The sequence below is a fragment of the Marmota marmota genome, unplaced genomic scaffold (assembly GCF_001458135.2).
Source record: "Marmota marmota marmota unplaced genomic scaffold, marMar, whole genome shotgun sequence".
Lineage (NCBI taxonomy): Eukaryota > Metazoa > Chordata > Mammalia > Rodentia > Sciuridae > Marmota > Marmota marmota.
The window spans coordinates 7,937,803-7,958,786 of NW_026000205.1; the positions used below are offsets into that span (position 1 = coordinate 7,937,803).

At 51.6% G+C, this 20,984-nt stretch overlaps 1 protein-coding gene across 6 annotated transcripts in view; it reads left to right on the forward strand.

The window, feature by feature from the left end:
- Nucleotides 1-20,755, forward strand: part of Akt2 (AKT serine/threonine kinase 2) — a 44,146-nt gene extending 23,391 nt beyond the window's left edge. For 5 of the 6 annotated variants that reach the window (XM_048790892.1, XM_048790896.1, XM_048790893.1 and 2 more), the window contains 12 exons: nucleotides 1,213-1,324; nucleotides 12,128-12,281; nucleotides 12,702-12,833; nucleotides 13,564-13,629; nucleotides 14,126-14,185; nucleotides 14,594-14,662; nucleotides 15,432-15,554; nucleotides 16,903-17,031; nucleotides 17,191-17,405; nucleotides 17,881-17,968; nucleotides 18,083-18,185; nucleotides 19,160-20,755. In XM_048790892.1, coding sequence (XP_048646849.1) covers nucleotides 1,213-1,324; nucleotides 12,128-12,281; nucleotides 12,702-12,833; nucleotides 13,564-13,629; nucleotides 14,126-14,185; nucleotides 14,594-14,662; nucleotides 15,432-15,554; nucleotides 16,903-17,031; nucleotides 17,191-17,405; nucleotides 17,881-17,968; nucleotides 18,083-18,185; nucleotides 19,160-19,239 — 1,331 coding nt within the window. In that variant the 3' untranslated portion in view covers nucleotides 19,240-20,755. The remainder of the gene's footprint in view (nucleotides 1-1,212; nucleotides 1,325-12,127; nucleotides 12,282-12,701; nucleotides 12,834-13,563; nucleotides 13,630-14,125; nucleotides 14,186-14,593; nucleotides 14,663-15,431; nucleotides 15,555-16,902; nucleotides 17,032-17,190; nucleotides 17,406-17,880; nucleotides 17,969-18,082; nucleotides 18,186-19,159) is intronic. The other variant, XM_048790897.1, reaches the window with a different exon arrangement.
- The last annotated feature ends 229 nt before the right edge of the window (nucleotides 20,756-20,984 follow it).

The following is a 20,984-nucleotide window of genomic DNA, read 5'->3' on the forward strand; positions in this document are numbered from 1 at the left end:
GCTCTGGTAACAGCCTCCTCCCTTCATCCCTCTCACCTAGAAGGGTCATGGCTTCCCACTCAGCTGATCAGGGCTGACCTCATGTCCTTGGTTCCCTCTGTAGCACCCGAAATGGTGCTACAGAGTCAGCTTTGCAAACCCAGTTTCCTTGCCTTGTTCTTGTGGAACAGGGGACTCCCCCAACCCCCACCTCCTTCCTTCCCTGCTGACGTGATTTGTACTGTGTCCTTGTTGTACCTGCTAAGAATGTTTCACAGGCAGCCCAGTCTCCTCAGCACCATCCTCTCAGGTCTGTCCTACAGCTTCCTCCCCAGCCCGACTCCTCCCTGGAGGCTCTCCTGCAACCCAGCCCTCACACTGTCTGTAGGAAGCCTTTTTCCTGGCTGCTTTCTCCATATGCTGGTGGCTTCTGCCTCGACTTCTTGCTTGTACTCCCAGCCTTTCCCCAGCAGCTTCCTGGACATTTCTCCCCAAGTATTCTCCAGGTTCCTCATTCTCACCATGTTTCAAACTGACCTTCCCACCTCCCTTCTCCTTCCCTCTCTCAAACTTGTCATCTTCTCAGTCTCCTTGGGACAGCTCTGTTGTGCCTGGTGTTGGTCCCAAATGCCTCTCCCTCCTGCTGCAACCTGCTCCCTTTCCTCCCCTGCCTGCCCCACTCTGCTGCAGCTCATCCCCTCCATCTGGGTCCTGCCACAGTCTCTTCCCTGGCTTCTGGCCTCCAGTCTCATCCTCCATGGCAGCCAGGGGATCTGTCTCAGTCTGTCCATGTCCTTTCCATGGCTCCCTGCTGCCCTGAAGACAAAGTTCATATTCCTTACCATGGCCTCTAAAGCCCTGTCCAGCTGACTCTGGCCCACCTTTCCTAAGTGACTGCTCACTTTCCCCTGTCTAATACTTGGAGCAGAGTTGACATCCCCTCTGACTCAGTTTTCTTTGCCTTCAGGCCTCAGGTCAGAGATGCCCCTTCCTCAGGGTTGGATGCTGCAGCTGGGTTGGATGCTGCATCTGGCTGTCTCTGTCCCAACCCGACTGCTAAGTTGTTACCATCTGATGGTCTGCCCTGAGGGCAAGGCCAGAGCTGTCTTGATCTCTGATGGGTCCCCAGCACCATCTGACATGGGACTTGACACACAGGTGGCTCAGGGAATATGGGCTGCAGGCCAGCAGGGTCATCCCCTCACTGTCCCAATCCTCCTCCCCTGCCTGCAGAATGTCAGCTGATGAAGACCGAGAGGCCAAGGCCCAACACCTTTGTCATTCGCTGTCTGCAGTGGACCACTGTCATCGAGAGGACCTTCCATGTGGACTCTCCAGATGAGAGGTGAGTCTGAGCCTCCATGTGGCTGCCCTTTGAGAATGGTCAAGCTTGGTGCGAGGGGAAGAGGCACAATGGACAGATTCCCCTGGGCCCAACTGAGGAATTCCCAGTTTTCCACCCTTCTGGTGTGAAGTCTTCTACCTGGAACTGAGAAGAACTGGAAGTTTTGGTGTGAAAATTTCACTCTGTCCTTGGACTTGTAGGCACATCAGAGTCACTGATGACAGTGACTTGTTAGAAAGAGCTTGTTAATGACAGACTTTAGGCCTGACCACTATGGAGGGTCAGCAGACTGTTCCTAGTGCGCATCTTTGTTGATTCTAAAGTAGGTCTAGAAAGTCACTTTAAAAGTTCAATTTAATAATCAGAAGAAGTTATGTAGATTCATCTGGTTCAAAAGTCAGGCCGAGAGTGGGGAACCAAGGCACATATCTATAATCCCAGCAATTCAGGAGGGTGAGGCAGGAGGATTGCAAGTTCAAGGCCAGCTTCAGCAACTTAGCAAGTTTTTGTCTCAAAATAAAAAATAAAAAGAGCTGGGGTAAACCAATCCCAGTACCCTGGGTTCAATCCCAGTACCAAAAAGAGGAAGAAGAAATAAAGGCAAGCTGGGGCTTAGCTCAGAGCTAGAATGTTTGCCTAGCATTCTCAAGGCCCTGGGTTCCATCTTCAACTCCACAACAACACCACAAACAAACAAACAAACTGCCTTCCCCCGTCCTTGCCATATGGAATGAGGAGGTGTCTGGTGAAAGTTTCACTGTCACCGCTCCCCTTCCCTCCATTCTCCATCCCCCAGATAACTACTTGTCTTCTGTGTGCTTGAAGAGCAGATGGAGGCCTTGGCGCCTGGGCCCTAGAAGGCAGCACCGCACCCACGCTGTTCTGAACTTGCCTTTTGCACTTCACTGAGTATCTTATGGACTCTTTCCGTCTCGTCTCGTATAGAGAGCTGCTGCCCCGCCACAGTGTTTTTTCTGCTTCTCTTTTTAACAGCTGGACATGTGCATCCCTGTTTAACTAGCAGTTCTTTGTTAATGGTGACTGGGGTTGTGTCCAGCCTTTGGCTCACTGTAAGCAATGCCACAGTGAAATGTGTGCTGTCTCATTTCTCATGTGTGCAGGTCAGCCTGTATGAGGAATTCTTAGATGTAGGATTGCTGGGTCACAAGAATGTATACTTGTCTTTTTTTTTTTTTTTTTTTTTTAATGGTACTTGGAATTGAACCTGGGTCACTCTACCATTGAGCCACATTCCCAGCCCTTTTCAGCAGCTTGCAAGTTGTGGAGGCTGGCCTTGAATCTGTGATCGCCTCTTGAGTCACTGTGTTCAGCTTGCATGTGTTGTTTTCAGAGGTAGTTCTATGAGGTGATGTCTGAGTGTCTTCATGGCCTTGTGTTTTCAAACATTTGGGTTTTTATCAGTCTGAGTAGTGGGAAATAGCACTTCAGGGTTTCTCTCTCTCTCTGGTTGAGTTTGAGCCTCAAGGGCCATGTGAATTTCCTTTTCTGAACTATCTGTTTATATCTTTTTTCTATTGAGTAGTTGGTGTTTTTCTTATTTATATCTGAAGGTTCTTTGTATATTAGAAAACTCATTCCTTTTATAACGAGTGGCAAAGTTCTTCCTCCCACTTCGTCCTTTTGGACATCACCTTGAGAAACACGTCTAGCTTGCCTGTGGGGTAGGGCTTCCCTCTGGAGAAGCCTAAACAGGGCCATGCAAGAGAGCTTCCTGCTGTGATGGAAATGTTAAGTGTGGCAACTGAAGAGTGGAAATTTGATCTTAATTGCCTTTAATCAATTCCAGTAGCCACTCATATGGCTAGTGGTACCCTCTTGGACAGTGCAGTTCTAGAGCCTGCACAAAATAATATCACAAGATGTTACCACAGTCTATTCTGTAATTATTGTTGCATATCTCCCCAAGGTTAAAAATATACTTACCCCACCAAGGGGAACAGAATTACCATTTCAGGCCAGCTTAGTTGTTACTCAGTTGAAAACTGGGGACCAAAATATAGGCTGTCAGTGAGAGCAAATCTGACAAATAGGTGCTTAGGACCTGGGTGTTGGGCTGAGTTGTTTTTTGCTTGTTTGTTTATTTGTTTGTTATGTTTCTCTTTTTTTGGTAGGAGGGGGGCTGAGTTTTGAAGGATGGTTAGGAGGTAGGAATTAGAAAGGTCCAGGAAAAGGACTGATCAGCATATGCAGAGGCCTGGAAGTGAAACAGCTTGTGTGTCCCAGGGACCACAGAGAGTTCTGTGTCACCAGGGAATCCACCAGCGGAAGTCTTGGAAGAGGGGAAGTGGAGGCGCTTGAAGCTGGAGGGCCCAGCCAGGGCCTTGGCCCCTAGATGGAGATCCCTGCAGAGCTTGGCAGGCATTTAATAAATTGGGGTTTGTCACAGGGTTGTTAAGAGATTCAGGGGATGATAAACAGGAAGCCCTTGATTCAGCAGTACCTGGCACACAACTTGCAAGCCTGGAAAAGGAGCAGCAGGGAGCCAGCAGTGGTTTAGTAGGCAAGAGAGATGATCTAGTTTCCATTCTCACAAGGTGACACACCCTTCAGTGTGGTATGACTCCCATTACTAAGACTGTGGGAGCTGGATGGAGCATTTTTCCTTTTCTTAGGAACTTCTGCTGCCTTTGGAGAGAGAATCGCTGGGTTGGATCCAGAGAGACCAAACCCCAGATTTCTGCCCTTAGCCCTGGGGGCGTTGTGAGCCAGAAACCCAGCAAGAGGGAGGCCACTCTGTTCTGCTTATGGCTGGCCATGCTTTCCTTGCTGCTCTGCCCCACATAGACCTGAGGTCACTGGTTGCCCTGCGTCTGGAGAGAGATGGGGTGGCAGGGGAGACAGGAAGCACACCGGTGGCTGAACATGGCTTGGACACTGCAGCACCTTCCTTACTGGGAACCTGGTTGCCTCTCCTGCCTTCTCCAGGAAGCTGGGGACCCTCCTCGCACCCCACCCTGCTGGCAGCTTGTTTCAGATGCAGAAAAGTTGAAAGAATAGTATCACTGTGTGAACCTGCAGGTACCTGTGCCTGGGTGCGGTGTTTCTGCTGTATTTACCTCATCGGGCTATTTTTTACTGAATCTTTTGTTATTTTCCTGATTATTTTGTGCTTCTGTTTGTACTTAATGACACTGTTCCTTACCACTGCAGACAGGCATCTGCCACGAATAAGGACTTTCCCTCACAAGATCATGATGTCCTCACACCTGAGATGAGTATACAGGTTGAGCCTCTTGATCTGGAAATCTGAAATCCAAAATGCTCCATCATTGGAAACTTTATCTACCAACATGATGCTCAAAGTTTCAGATTTTGGAACATTTTTGATTTTCCTGTCAGAAATGCTCATAAGGGCTATGCAAAAATCCCCAAATCCAAAAAAGATTCCAAGGTTTGATATAAAGCGTTTGAATGAGGGATGCTCACCTGTAACGTGTGTTTACTGCTCCCCTCTCCTTATCTGTGCCATACTCGAATTTCCCCAGTTACCTCCAAAAATGTTTCTTCAACAAGGATTCCTTTAGGTTCCTGCTGTCTCTTTGGCCTCTTTTAATCTACTTTAGCCCTCTGTCCCCCTGCCCTCCAAGAACTGTTAGCCTTGACAAGCCAGGCTGACTGTCTTGTTGTAGAAAGGCCGAATGTGTCCCTTACTGCCTTTTGACAGGTGGGTGTATTTCCTATAAAGTAGAAGTTAGGTCCACAGTAGGGTTGGCCCACTATAGCCCTGCCTCCTGTTGGTAAGGAAGGTTCTGTTGGAACATGGCCATGTGCATTTGTATATGGCTGCTCTATGGCTGCTTTTGCCCTGCTGTGGCACAGTTTAATAGTTGTGTCAGAGCTGGTGGCCTACAGAGCCTGGAGATTTGCTACTTGGGTCTATAGAATGTTTGCAGACCCTTAGCCTTGACAGGAGTGCTTAATAGTGTATATCCAATACACTTTTTTTTTTTTTCTTTATAAAATGTGGTCCATCCACACATTGGACTTTTTTAAATATGTTTTTAGTTGTAGGTGGACACAATGCCTTTATTTATTTTTACATGGTGCTGAGGATTGAATCCAGTACCTTACCTATGCTAGGGTAAGTGCACAACCACTGAGCCACAACCCAAGCCCCAGCCCCTGGACTCTTTTTTTAAAATATATTTTTATAACCTTATTTATTTTTGTATGTAGCGCTGAGGATCAAACCCAGTGCCTCACACGTGCTACACAAGTGCTCTATCACTGAGCTACAACCTCAGCCCCTGTGTGATCTTTTTGATGTAATTTCTCTGCTCAGGAATCTGAATGGCTGTTAGTCCTTCTTGGAGTGAATTCCAGGGTTTGTGCCATGTTCTACAAGGTCCTGCCCCTCTCCAGACTTATTTCTTGCCACTGGAGCCCACACTCAGTCATGCTGGTCTGCTTGCTGTTCCTTAAACTTGCAAAATACACTCTTGGGTGGGTGCTTTAGCACCTGCTGCTGCCTTGCCTAGGACCCCCTTGAGCAGATATCGTGGCTATTTTTTTAACTTCACAAGTTCTCTATTCAAATGCCACCTTCTCAAGAGTATCCTATCCTGCCTCCTCATGAATGTTTCCCTTACCCAGCTTTATTTTTCTTTATAGAACCTGTCTACTAAGTGTGGCATTTTATATTTATTTATTTGTGCCTGGCATATAAATAGGTATTCAGTAAATGTTTGTTGGATGAATACAAGAATAATTAAAACTAATTCTCTTGAGCCAGATCCTGTTGTAAGGACTGTACATATCAACTTTGTCCTCCCAGCTGATGTTGTCTATGAGGAGGAAGGGAACCCAATACTGTCCAGCCATAAAATGCCCCTTGGGGATAGAGGAGGCCACGCATAGGGTGAAGGGCAGAGGCCCACTCTCAGACCAACAGTTAGCTCTTACTTCTGAAGTAGGAAGGACAGCCCGGCCACCTCTGCCTCCTTGAGCTTCCCTCTGGGGCACGTTGGGTCCTGCTTAGCAGGACAACCCAGGGCAGGGCAACTGCTGTGTTCCTTTCTCCTTGGGGCTCAGGTCCCTGGTTGTCCTGGGGACAAAGGAGGAAGTGTGTGTGGAAGCACTGGTAGGACCCATGCATAGTAGAGTCCTTGGGCAGTGGAGCTATCCCTTCCTTCCTATACTTCCTGCCACTGGCTCCTCCTGCCTGGACAATGCTGTGTCCACTGCCCCTGGTCTGCAGCCCACATAGCAGTTCTTGGCCTAACACCGAAATTGGAGCTGTCACCCACTGTCAGCCACTTCCCATGATGGATCCCTAACTTAGTGGCACATACAGTTCAGAGTGGTCTGGGCTTGTCCTTCTTTCACTCCCTCTATTGGCTCCAGCCACTCTTGCACCTGCTGTGCCTTCTATAGACACCCCAGGCTCCTTCTCCCTGGGCCTTTGCCTGGATTCCCTTCCCTCCCACTATCCATGTGGCGTCATTGATTTCACAGCTATGTGCCAGATGCCTGTTGTGGGCACTGGGGATGGCTCATATTCTAGTAATAGCCTTTAGATCCTAGTTTAAGTATCACCTCTTCAGAGAGGCCTTCCTGGCTACCCTTTAAGAAAGGGCTCTCTCTGATTCCTGTCTTGCTACAGTAGTCCCCTCTTACCTGAGGGGACATGTTCCAAGACTCTTCCAGTAGATGCCTGAAATAGTGATTGATACCAACCCTCCCACTCTCTCTGTGTATTTTTTTCTATACATACATGCCTATGATAAATTTTAAGAGATTAACAACAATAGTAACATTGAACATATATTCTGTCATAAAAGTTACATTATGTTATAAAAGTGTGGTAGCACATGCCTGTAATCCCAGCAGCTCAGGAGGCTGAGACAGGAGGATAGCAAGTTCAGAGGCAGCCTTAGTAACGTAGGGAGGCTGTTAAGCAACTTAGCGAGGTACTGTCTCAAAATAAAAGGGCTGGGGTGTGGCTCAGTGGTTAAGTACCCTGGGTTCAATCTGTTGTACCAAAATTAAGTTATGTGAATATGGTCTCTCTCTCAAAATATCTTTTTTAAAAAATATTTATCTTTTAGGTGTAGATGGACATAACACACCGCCTTTATTTTTATGTGGTGCTGAGGATCGAACCCAGGTCCCGTCCGTGCTAGGCGAGCGCTCTACCGCTGAGCTACAATCCCAGCCCAATCAAAATATCTTATTGTACTACTGTACTCACCCTTCTTCTCATGATGATATTGGAGGATGACCCAGTGCCTACATGATGAAATAAAATGAAGTGACTGACCTAGGCATTGTAGTGATGTGTTAGAGCACTCTAGAAGGCTTACTTGAACACAAATACTTTGGTACTGCTACATTTGATCTGTAGTAGCCAAGAGGCTACTAAGTGACATACGGGTGGGTAGCATATACAGCATGGATACATTGGACAGAGATGATTCATGTCCTGCTAGGTGGGATATAACCTGAGAGTTCATCACAATACTCAGAAGAACATGCAATTTTTTTTTTTTTTTTTGGTACTGGAGATTGAACTCAGGGGCACTTGACCCCTGAGCCACATCCCCAGCCCTATTTTGTGTTTTGTTTAGAGACAGGTTCTCATTGAGTTGCTTAGTGCCTAGCCATTGCTGAGGCTGGCTTTGAACTCGCAATCTTCCTGTGTCAGCCTCCCAAGCCACTGGGATTACAGGCATGCACCATCACGCCCAGCAGAAGAATGTGCAATTTAATTTAAGATGTTGATGGACCTTTATTTTATTCATTTATTCATATGTGGTGCTGAGAATCAAACCCAGTTCTCATACATGTTTGGCAAATGCTGTACCACTGAGCCACAACCCCAGCCAAACTGCTGTATTTTTACACAGTTGGCTTCCCCCGTTAGACTAGGAACTCTAGTGAGCTGTTTCCTGCTGCATCCTTAGCACCCAAACAAGGCCTGGCTTGTAGGAGGCACTTGGTAAACATTGACTGGCTGGCAAGGTGAATCCTCACAACAATCCATTGAGTCACTTCCTCTGTGCTTCGTGTCCAGCAGCTCACATCTCCCCTGTGTGAACCACTAGTGCTTGCTTTACAGATCAGCTCGCTGATGAATGTTAGATGACCTGCCCAGCATCTCCTGAAGGAAGAGGCAGAGCTGGTTTGAACCCAGGCCATCAGCACTAGAGTCTGCTCTTAGCTACTGTGTGACCCATGCTTTATGTGGGAGGCAGACAACAACTGGAGAGGTTGGGCCAGTGAGGGCCACATGGATTCAAGGCTTGGCTCCCAGCTGCCCAGTGCTGCTCCTATGCTGTACACGTGACGCCCTCCCTAGTGCCGCTTGGGCAAATGTAGCTCCCCATATATTCTTGGCCCTGAAACCCAAGTGAGGATGAGAAGGTTCTGGAAGATACCCCTGATGGGAGAAGTGCTCCTGGGTGAAGAAGGAATGCCTGGGTTGGTGTTCCCAGGCCTCTGCTTACTGGCTGTGTAAGTGAGCAAACATCAGCCTCCCTGTGCCTCAGTTTCCCTATTTGTAGCATGACGTGGATCACAGTTTCTGCTGCCTTGGTCATTGGGAGGGTTAAAGGTGTTACTTCTCACAGCATCATGGTGGCTGCCTGTGTGGAGGGTGTCTGGGGGTGGTGTCCAGTGGGAGAGGCCTCCTCTGGAATGTGGTCCACCTCACAGCTTCCAAGGGGAGGCATCAGTTTGCTTGGCTTCAAGGTCCCTTGGTATGATGTCCCTTGGTCCGTGGACCTGCCCAAGAGTATCTTTGCGTGATTCTCCTGGACCTCTTCTAGGAAGTAAGGCTGGAGCTTTCCTCAGCTTCTCTCAAGTCTGACACTCAGACCCCCAGCACAGGGAAAGGCAGTGGGGACTAGGGAAGAATGGGTTGCCTGGCACTGAGTCCCAGCTCTGCTGTCTCCAGCTGTGTAACCTCCACAGGTGATCTACCTCTCTGTGCCTCCATCTCCATGTCAGAACCCTTCCTTCCCATGCTCTTGAGGTTGTGGCTGTGGAGCTGCACACTCACTGCTGTTATTTTCCTAAGTTGTGACTCTTAACCAGGGAGGGGGTTGGTTTCCTTAAGAGCTCTCCTTTTAGCCCCAGCTTTGGGTAGAAGCTCCCCTCTGCCCCAGACACTGTGTTGAAACCTTTGAGGAGTGTCCTGGACAGAGGCTCTTACTTTTTCTCTGGAATTCTGAGTGCTGCAAGCTTGTAACCTCAGTCCAGTTGGAACTGGACTGGCAGCTGGTCAGCGTTGGGGAGGGCCTCAGTTACCCGCATCCACCTCCTTCATCCTTGGTGGATCGGTTTGGCCCCACGCCTTGCCTTCACACCTTCCCCGAGGCTGGTGCTTCCTGGACCAGGCCCTGGGCCTGCTGCTCTCCACAAGGCAGTCCGCCCTGCTTCAGCAGCTGCCGTGCTGAGGCGGGGATGAGGCTGGAAAGGATGGGACACCCGTACAGCTGATCTGCCAGGCTCAGAGTTGCTTCTGGGGTGCTGTGTTCACTCCATCCCTCTCTTTGTCAGAAAGTTGATATCACACTGTGGGTCTTAATCTGTAGCCAGCTTTTTTCACAATCTCAAAATTTCTCTCCATGAGGTTGTATGTATGATCACACTGTTTGTATCCTTTAGGAGATCTGTGATTTTCTTTCTGCAGTCTGGGGTTGAATCTAGGGTACTGTACCAATGAGCCATCTTCCCAGCCTTTTTTATTTTTATTTTGAGACAGGGTCTCACTGAGTTGCCAAGGCTAGTTTGAACTTGTGATCCTCCTGTCTCAGTCTCTTGAGTCACTGGAATTACAGGTGTGCCCCACTGTGCCTGCCTGTGTGACTTTGTTTTTTATCTACGATTTTAAAATTTCTATGACAGCTGTGATTGACAAGGCATATCATAGGATGTGTCCCTACTCTTTCCTTTTTTTTTTTTTTTTTTTTTCTGAAAACAGGGAAATTAATATAGGCATTGGGCTTTAGGCTGTGACTTGTTCCAAAGGGAGCATGGGTTAAAACCAGTTGAGAAATGCTGGCTAGAAGTGCTGGGTCAGGGAGGGAAGAGGCCAACCCCACTCTGCCTGGGTGTGCAGTGGCCTTGCTGTGCATAGGCCCTGGGGCCACTCAGACTTTGGCTGCCTTGCTTGTTCATTACTTAGATACCTACTGAACACCTGTACAGGTACAGGAGGCATACCACACTCAAAGCTCCTCATGGGGTTGACATATATGGGTTATGGGGACCCCAGACTTTTCTTGGGTGGGAAGGGGCCATGTGCCAACACTTGATGTTTGTGTATCTGTTTCAAAACATGATATGGTGGATACTCACCTTCATCTTACAAAGCATGGTCTCAGGGGAGTGAAGCCAGTTTGAGGAGGAAGAGCCTCCTGTGCACTAACGGGAATCTCTGAGCTTAGTTCCAGCTTGCTTCAGCAAGCCACAGATCTGGGCAAGAACTGTCTTGCCCATTGGCCCTGGGGAAGGCCTCAAGTCCAGTGGGAGTCCAGCGGCCAGGCTTGGAGCAGCTGCCATGTTTTTCTTACTTTTGATTTTTTAATCTGTGCCTCAGTTTCCTCCTTTGAAAGAAAGGAGGAGAGGGTGGTGAATAACAGTGAGTGCTCTCTGAGTGTTTATAATACCAAAAAATAGCAGTGCCCAATTAAGTAGAGAGAGGCTGCCACTGTAAGACACTTCTGTGTTCCAGCAGTGTCAAAACATGGGAAATGCATTGCTGGGCTGATAGGTATGGAAGTGGCCCTGCTTGATGCCGTGGGACAGAGGCTGGTGGAGGGCAGCTAGAGGATGCGTGTGCATGAAGAACTCGGCCGCTCTTGGTTCTTGGTGGCTTTCTGCCAGCGCTGGCTGCACACACCGTGGCTTCTTTCAGTTTTCGGAATTTGGGAGGCTGCCTGCTTACTCTCTGAATTGTCTCATTCTTAGTGAACATTTTCTATTTCCCGCTGGTCACGTGGCTGATTTCTAGACATAAGCGTAATACATGGGGGTTGAAAATATGTTAGGTTGAACCACTAGAATTGCTGTGTGGTGAGTCAGAAATGGGGGGATGTGAACAATTGAGTGTCATTAAGCCTAATATTTTTTTTCTTTTTGGTCTGTGGTCATTTCCACTAAGTAGACAAAGAACAGTTTGCAAGTATCAAAAGAAAATTTGCTCCCAACAACTAAATCATGAGTGACAAAGCCAATTTATTGTTTTCAAACCAGGTCCTTTCTGCTGAGACCACTTCTCCTCCATCTCTTTCTGTCCCTGCCTTGCAGCCCCCACACTCTACCTCAGCAGCCAGTCCCTCCAGGGAGTTCTGCTGGCCAGCTCTCCCTGTGAATTCTTTAGCTGCATTGGTGCTTGAGTGCTTAATTTACTCTTGGTTTTGCTTCACAAAACAGTTGAGACCTGTAAACCTGCGCTGCTCGTGTGTTCTGAGCAGCTCAGGAGCACGGGCTCCCTCATTCAGGGTTCAAGTTGGTGGCTTCTTTTCAAGGGGCTGTGAACAAAAGTAGTCAGCCCACTTTGATCATTTCAGTGCTACCTGTCTGCACAGGACCCTCAGGCCAGGCCACTCCTGGGTGATGGGTGACCTCTCTTTTATTCCACTCTTGACTCTCCCACCTCCACAGTCAGAGGTCTGTGAAGTTTCAGTCGGATCCTGTCAGCTCAACCTGTCTTAGATCTCTCCAAAGCTCCCAAAGAGGTTTGCCCATCTGCTCACCCATTGGAGGCGGTGTGTCTGGGCTGCGAGGTAGCCGTCTGCTTTCCCAGTCAAGGTCTAAGACTTGTGTGTCCCCACACAGGGAGGAGTGGATGCGGGCCATCCAAATGGTCGCCAACAGCCTCAAGCAGCGGGGCCCTGGCGAGGACCCCATGGACTACAAGTGTGGTTCCCCCAGTGACTCTTCCACAGCCGAGGAGATGGAAGTGGCTGTCAGCAAAGCACGGGCCAAAGTGGTACGCGCTGGGGGCAGGTGGCCTGGGGCGGGCTGACCAACCCAGCCTCCCTTGGTTTTCATGCAGATGTGCAGGGGTCTCTGGAGAGACTTCATAGATGCTGTGCAAGATGGGGTGGTTCCAAGTTATGGATGGTACAGGGCTTCTCTGGCCCTGGGGTGAGGGGCAGCCATGGACAGAGCTGCCACGGACTCGTCCTGGGGGGTTGTAAAGACTAGGCGGCCCCATTCAGAGCTCCAGGCCTGCCCCGCATAGCTTGTGCCTGGGAGTGCCTGGCCATAGCCCCTTCAGAACAGAGCTGCTGCCCAGAGCTCCCTCCCTGCTCCTGTAGTGGTATCTTTCCCCTTTCCTTATTAAAGGATTTCCTTCCATGGCCGATTGCCAGGTCCTTGACTGCCCCTGCTTTTTCCCTCCCCTCAGACCATGAATGACTTCGACTATCTCAAACTCCTCGGCAAGGGCACTTTTGGCAAAGTCATCCTTGTGCGGGAGAAGGCTACTGGCCGCTACTACGCCATGAAGATCCTGCGGAAGGAGGTCATCATTGCCAAGGTGGATCCTCGTGGCCGTGCACTGGCTTCCTTGGGGGTTTCAGGAGACAAAATAACAGCTCATGTAGTTTGAGGTCTTACTAGCTTTTATTTGTGATCTGTTAACTGAGGCCACCTCCGTTCTGTGAAATAGAGGGAGAAGTCCCACTGGGCAACGGCAGAGCAGTGAGTGTTGTCAGGGAACAAGGAAACACCATTAAAAAAAAGTGGACCTGGTAACATCAAATTACCTCATACTTCCTTTTGTAGGGGTTAAAGCAGCGAGGACTTTCTTTTCATGTTGATTCAGGTAGACTGGAATCTCCCATTTTTAGGAATAATGGTCTGTTTTGGAATCTAGCTGCTTTCTTAACATTCCATTTGATCATGTGACATTTGGTATGAGTGACTCTACTAGAGCCTAGTGCAGGAGCTCAGTCCAGAGCAGCGGCTTCCCGTGTGAGAGTGTGTGTGTGTGTGTGTGTGTGTGTGTGTGAGAGAGAGAGAGAGAGACTGACTGAGGGTTGAGCCCAGCCTTTGTAAGATCCTAGCCCCTCCTGTTGTAGAATCTCAATCAACTCTTCTTGTAGTTTTGAGAGCTGCTGACTGTCCATATCTGGGTCCTTTTTTTTTTTTTTTTTTTTTTTTTTGATGGCAAAGAATGGAATTGGTCTTACTCAGGTGCTACTCCCCCAGGCCTCAGGCTGGGGTGTGTGTGGTCACAACTGCTCACCCACACTCTCTGTCTGCAGGATGAAGTCGCTCACACCGTCACTGAGAGCCGGGTCCTCCAGAACACCAGGCACCCCTTCCTCACTGTGAGTCACCCCCCTTCTCAGATGGCAGTGGGTGGTGGGGCTCCAGGCCAGCCCATTTTGCAGAGTTCAGGGAGAGTCCAAACCTCCCACTACAGAGCACAGCCTCAGTGTGCTCCCCATATTGTCTGAATCAAGGCCCTGATGCAGGGTGGCACTTTCCTCAGAGGTGGCGGTTCATGATGTGGGACAGCCCTGGGAGAGCACAGAGCTGTCTTTGTGGATGGGCAGAACCAACCTGCCTGGTCCAAATGGAAAGACTTTTGATTTTGATTTTGGTTTTGAGGTATCATGGAAGCAGATGTGTGGTCATTATATTGCCTGTTGCCTTGGCCCAGTGGACCCCTCTTTGGGGGAGGGAGGTGTCTTAGGGCTGCAGTCTCCATCAAGGCCATTGGGTATCAGTTAGGAGAACTAGATGGAGGGTGGTTTCTGTGCCGATTCTTGCTTAGTTGTGCAGGTAGCCTGTGAAGCCGTAGTGTTGTTCATGTCATCTTAGGAGGTGCCTCAGTGTGGAAGACAGAACTGCAGAGTTGTTTCGAGCAGAGAGGTGTCCAAGGTGACCTGAGGAACCTCCTGGAGGGCTCCTTACATACAGCTTGGGACCTGTTGGTTGGCTGACAGCTTGTTCACCCTGTCTTTAGACTTGGCTTTAAAGTCACTGCTGTGCCTAGCCCCAGTGTGCATCGTGTGTGTGTGTGTGTGTGTGTGTGTGTGTGTGAGAGAGAGAGAGAGAGAGAGAGAGCTATTAACACACTTACTGTTAAAACAAGAAGGAAGACAAATCCTGCTTGCCTAGAACACACTTTATCCCTCACCGGTGCCTGGGATTTGAACTCACCTGCCTGACAGCAGCCCAGGCCAGGGCGGGTGTGTACAGGTAGAATAAACTGCTTTCTCCTCCCGGACTAGGCAGAGCTCTCTTCCCCCCTCTGACCCCAGTGGCCCTTGTACCCTCCTCCCTCAGGCGCTGAAGTATGCCTTCCAGACCCACGACCGCCTGTGCTTCGTCATGGAGTATGCCAACGGGGGTGAGGTAAGCCCCAGCCACCGGCCTTGCATGTGGGGGTCTCCTTCCAGAGTATGGGGGCAGGATCTGGGTGAGATGGAAGGGACAGATGGAGGCTTCCTATCACTGGGTTCCGCCCTCACCCCCCACCCTGCTCCTTTGAGCCAGATGGCATCATCTCCATTTTGCAGGTGGGGAACTGAGATTCAGAGAGGTTAAATGGCTTGCCCAAGTTCACACAGCTGTTGAGAGAGTTTTCAGGGCAGAATCCAAACCCAGGTGCAGAGGGGTTGGGAGAGGTTGTGGGGCGGTCAGCCGACAATGAGAGGAAGGATGTTGTTAGGGAGGTAAAGATGCACCAGCCCTCTGACCCCAGGTCCTCCCTGTGCAGACTGATCCAGCCACTCTGTCACTGAGTGGCTCATGCTTGCTCTTGTCCCCTGCTCCTCCTCTTACCCTCTGGACACACATGTGACTGACCGGGATGTGGTCATATCTGTCTGACTTGGTCTTGCTCAGCATGTTCTGTCACTTGCTTGTGACATGCCTGTCTCCCTGCTGTCACCGATTCCTTCACCTGTTCCCTATCTTTCTGTGGGCACCTGCTGACTGCCCCTTATTTTTCATCCCTTGCTTGGTTTTTCTCTTTGTGTGAGCTGTTATTTCACCACCCCTCACTTGGTGCCTCTTGATGTCCTGCCTGTTCAGGGAGCAGGTGTCACTCTGTCATGGGACTGGGTGCTGGGCCATCCTCCCTTCCCGAGGCTGGGGTCTAACCTTCCCCTGTCCCCTGCAGCTGTTCTTCCACTTATCCCGGGAGCGTGTCTTCACAGAGGAGCGGGCCCGGTTTTATGGTGCAGAGATCGTCTCAGCTCTCGAGTACTTGCACTCACGGGACGTGGTGTACCGTGACATCAAGGTGAGCAGGTGGCTGGGATCGAGGGTGTGCCCTCGGCAGGCCAGGCTGGCCCCTGGCATGCGCATGGCACTCACACGGGGAGGTGGGCCCAGGTGGTTCCACTGTGAAGGCCTTTCCCAGTCGCTGTGCGGCTCCAGGGCTTCAGGTGAGGGTGTCAGTTGGTACAAACTCTAGAAAGTAGCAGCCTCCACCAAAGCTGAACACTCGCCACCTGCCCTGCTGTGTGCACAGCGGAAACAGGGACACGTGCTCACCCCAGAAAGTGTGCGTGTACTCAGAGCAGCACTGTTACTAGCTCAGAATGCCTGCTGCTGTGGAACAGGCATGGTGCACTGTGGTGTCTCCATGGCAGGATTGCAGCAGAGAGAGCAGCCCAGCTGCCCAGGGGTGCTGATGCAGCTCATAGGCTGGAGTCGGGGGAAAGGCCAGAGTAGGTGGGACACGTCCAGCACTGCTCACAGGTGTACACGTAGATGTCAAAACCAGTGAGGAAAGGGCTGAGGTATTTCAGTGGCAGGCATTCACAAGGCCCCGAGTTCCATATCCAGCTCCACAAAAGAAAACAAAACTATAGAGAAAAGCAAGGAATTAAAAAAGTGATTTCTCACTGGGCACGGTAGCACATGCGTAATCCCAGCAACTTGAGAGGCTAAGTAAGGCAGGACAGAGGATCATGAGTTCAGGGCCAGCCCCAGCAATTTAATGAGGTCCTAAGTAACTTAGCAAAACCCTGTCTCAAAATAAAATATAAAAAGGACTGGGGATGTGCTTCAGTGGTTAGGTGCCCCTGGGCTCAATCCCTGGTACCTAAAAAAAAAAAAAGTTGCTTTTCACTGTGGGGGTGGGGGTTGGGGTGGGAGATAGTTAATACCTGGGAAGGGGCACATTAGGGTTCCAGAGGGCTGCTGATGTTATTTCTTGACCTCACAGTTTGCACAGAGGCTCTACTGCCTCTCTCATTTGTGTTTTCTGTTTCTTTTGTGGTGTGTGTATCATAATTAAAAGAAAAAAAGTTTAATAAAAAATAGAAGAAGGATAGTGCCCTCAGTTCCAGTTGGATCTTAAGTAACTGCAGCCCACAGTAGAGGCAGCAGCTGGAGCAGGGCCTGGCTCCTTCAGCTTGCCTGGGGTGGCTAGAGGAAGGGAGGCATTGGGCCTGGCCTCCCTCTGCGCCTCAGCCTGTGTGGCCATGCACTGGGCTCATCCTGGCCCCAGGAGTCAGTGCTGAGGAGCTGCTGGCTGGACAGTTACCACCCAAGCCTGTTGCCCCTTGGAGGGGAAGGCTGGTGACAGAAGCCTGGTGACAGAAGATGAGGATGTTCCCCTCATCTATTGACTTTTCCTGCAGCTGGAAAACCTCATGCTGGACAAAGATGGCCACATCAAGATCACCGACTTTGGCCTCTGCAAAGAGGGCATCAGTGACGGTGCCACCATGAAAACCTTCTGTGGGACCCCGGAGTACCTGGCACCTGAGGTGTCTGGAGCTGGGGGCCCAGGAACACGTAGGCCAAGGGTGGAGGGCCCCCGGGCCTGTGTGCCTGCCTGGCTTAGACGCTGAGGGCAAAACTGACTCCTCTCTCCCCTGCCTGGCCCTGGACTGTGGCTTGGCTGCTTATTGCCCCTCCCTCCCCAGGTGCTGGAGGACAATGACTACGGCCGGGCTGTGGACTGGTGGGGGCTGGGCGTGGTCATGTACGAGATGATGTGCGGCCGCCTGCCCTTCTACAACCAGGACCATGAGCGCCTCTTTGAGCTCATCCTCATGGAGGAGATCCGCTTCCCACGCACGCTTGGTCCCGAGGCCAAGTCCCTGCTGGCTGGGCTGCTGAAAAAGGACCCTAAGCAGAGGTGAGGGCTGGCATCTGCCTGCCCATCTCAGTGCTACCTGCTGCCGCTGCCCTTGGCCTAGAGAGAGCAGTGTCTACAGGTGCATTTGCTATGGGCCTGCAGTATGTCATCCCCCATGCAGCCTGTGGTAGACACAGCTAGCACCTGAAGGGCTTCCCCTTGGCCAGGCCCATGCTTGGCCCTCCCTGCCCTTCCATGGGGTTTGGGGATTTTGAGGACTGGGCAGTCTTGTGGCCAAGCCCTCCTGCCCACTCTTGCTGGACTCAGTGAGGCAGGCTGTGAGACCAGGTGGTCATGAGCGCCCCTTCCTGAGCCTTGGCTTCCCCCTCTGTGAAGTGGTGGTTTGTGGCTGGGACAGAATTGCGAAAGGCTGTGCAGATACTTCCTGCTGGAGGCTCTGGCCTGCTTGCACTGAAGCCCATCTCCCAGACCCAGCTGCTCTGGGAGATAGGTGCTGATGGCCGTCTCTGCCCAGGCTCGGTGGGGGGCCCAGCGATGCCAAGGAGGTCATGGAGCACAGGTTCTTCCTCAGCATCAACTGGCAGGATGTGGTGCAAAAGAAGGTGAGTGCCCACCTGTGTGCCTCCAGCAACTCCTGGGGGCCTGTTCCATTTGTGGGTGACCTAGGTCAAGGCCTGTCCTCAGGGTCCCTGAGTCTGGGCTATTCTCTTCCATAGCTCCTGCCACCCTTCAAGCCTCAGGTCACATCTGAGGTTGACACAAGGTACTTTGATGACGAGTTCACCGCCCAGTCCATCACAATCACACCCCCGGACCGCTGTGAGTGTCTGGGGGCCCCGTTGGCCATCACAGTGCCTGCCTGGGTGGAGGAGAGGTGGGGTCTGCCTCTGGGCAGTTTGCCCTAACATCTGCTTGCAGGCCTTTTGCTGCTGGGTTCTTTTTGGTCTGGTGAGGGTCACCAGGAGCCATTGGTTACAGCGCAGTCCAGAGCTGCAGGGAAAGCACTGGTCAGGAGGTGGCTGGGGTCTTTGGGCTAAATGAGCTCATTGACTTTTTTTTTTTAGTTCATTGACTCTTAAGCTATTTGTGTTTTTACTGCAAAGCCTCACAGCAGTGACCCAGCCATCCCTGGGCCCTGCTGTTGGAGAGCTCCCAGTCTAGGTTTTGTGACAGCCCAGAGCAGTCAGCCTGGTGTAGAAGCCCAGGGACTGGGGTTTCATGGAGGAAGTGCCTCACCTGGCCTGTGCTTTCTGGCAAGAGTGGCATGTTGGTTCCAGTAGTGGAGAGAGTTTTGCAGTCAAAGGGACAGGCTGCAGACAGGGTAGCTGTGGGCTCAGGGAAGAGGCAGGAGGCATGGGGGTCAGAGTTGGGAGCATCCCAGGAACACGGGGTGAGAACCATGGGAGGTTCTGTGCAATCCCCTGGCTGCACGTGGAGAGTGGATTGAAGCCAGCCAGGGTAGGGGACGGGGCCTGAGGCGTCTGGGTTGGACCTTGGTGATGGCATGGGGAGAGAATGGGAGGAGGACACTTGAGAGGACACAGGGTCAGGGTGATGGCCTGTGGAGTTTCCCCACACAAGACTACCCAGGGCCTGGGGGAGGCACATGGCTGCGGCGGCTCTGTCAGGAAGGTGCCTCTGAGCCATCCCTTCCAATCTTGCTGGAACTTCCTGCTGGGTTCATTCCGTGACCCCATTGCAATCCTTCCTCTGGGTGTATCCTGAGGGAGTCTGTGGGTGCCTCTGGCCCTCTGCAGGCCAGTACCCCAAATACGCTTCCTCCTGACCCACAGATGACAGCCTGGGTTCTCTGGAGCTGGACCAGCGGACGCACTTCCCCCAGTTCTCCTACTCAGCCAGCATCCGGGAGTGAGCAGCCCATTGCCACCACAGGACTCCTGCATGGCCACCATCCACCAACTGGGTGGCTTTTTAAAAAGACTTTTTATTTTGCCTTTTTGGTTTGTGTCCCCATCCCTCACTCTCTCACCCCCATTTCCAGTTCCTTCTTCAGTCCTCCCCCAAATTCACCTCAGTGGTCCCCGTAGCCTTGGCCTCTAACCTCCCCTTTGTGTGGAGGGACTGTCCACCTCCTACCCTAGCATGGGCTGTTGGGAGGATGGATTCAGGTTTTTAATCAAAAACAGGCCCCAGTGAGGGTGAAGCATGGATCCCCGGGTCCTGCCTGAATTTCTGGCTGGGCATCACGCAGGCAGCCTGGCTACACTGCTGCTTCTGGATGAAGCTGCCTCTGGTGGGACGGCCGCCTAGCGGACAGCACCCGTGCCACCTTCCACAGCCTGTCGCCTAGGCCCCAGGGGTCTGGCGAGAGGAGGTCCACCTGCCACCCCCGTACTGGCGTCAGAAAAGCAATAATGTCCAGGGACCGGTGGGATCGGGGGTTAGGGCTCCTTGTGAATGGAGCCAGATCCCTGCGTCATGGGGAACCAGGAGAGGGTCACTGCCTTCTGGCCCTTCCTTTCCCTTTCCCTCCCCAAGTTGTTCTGCTAACTCTGTGGGTGAGGCAGAAGGAACAATGGGGGGCCAGCCTGCCTGCCCCCCAACCCTGTGCCTTACCAGGGCTTCCTTCCAGCTGGCCTTACCTCCCACTGGACCCTGGGTCTGGCCTTGGCTCCTTTTGAGGACGGGGGCCAGGATTGTCCACTTCTTTCTGCCTGAGGCAGAAGGGCACTAGCCTCGGCTGTTACACATCTCACCGAGACAGTATTGGGCCCCATGGACTTGGGGAGAGAAGGGGCAGGGGAGGGCATCTTCGGTACATACTGGGGTTAAGGGCCTCTGAGAAGGGAGGCTCCCAGGCCACCTCACCCCTTCCCATCTCCAGGGCCCCAAATTCTGCAGCCTTAAGGTGAACGTGATGGAGAGAACGTGTCAGTGCTGTAAGCACACGTGTGTGTGTGTGCTGTGGACTGTGTCCGTGGGCGTCCCTGAGCTGCTGGGATGCAGGTGTGCATGGCTGTGTGTGTGTGTGTGTGTGTGTGTGTGTGTGAGAGAGAGAGGGCAGTGTGTCTGGGCCCTCGAGTGTGCGTGGTGTGTGTGCGCTTGGGCCCCACCCGCCCAGCGCTCCATCGTGTGTGGGGAGCAGGTACCTGGGGTCCACTTGCTTCCCCACCCATGTCCTCGCTCCCCCTGCCCCCAGCGTCTCTGGGTGTGTGCGGTTTGTTTTTTTGTGGTTTGACCTCCCCATCCTCCTCCCTACTGGGCAGTCCATAGAAAGACATTGTGGGGAGGGTGGGGAGGGTATGGGGGCTCTTTCCCTTCTCGTATGTGTATGATGTTTATCTGACAGCTCTCCCTGTCCCCACTGGCCCTTCTTACCCCTTGTGTTTGTACGGTACAAGCAATAAAGACACTCATTTCAGACCAGGGCCCCGCCTGAACTTTGCCAGCTGCCACCCCCAGCCTTGCTTGGTTATGGAGTCCAGCCCCTAGGTACCATCCACCTCCTGCTCCACTGCTCTTTGAGTTCCCTGTCAAGCAGGTGGCAGTGGGAATGAACATGGGAGCCCAGGCCAGAGGGGAGGATGCTGGGGTGAAACTGCAGAGCAGGCTGGGGTGGAGCAGACAGAGACTGCTCCAGCCAGAGGAGGCTGGACT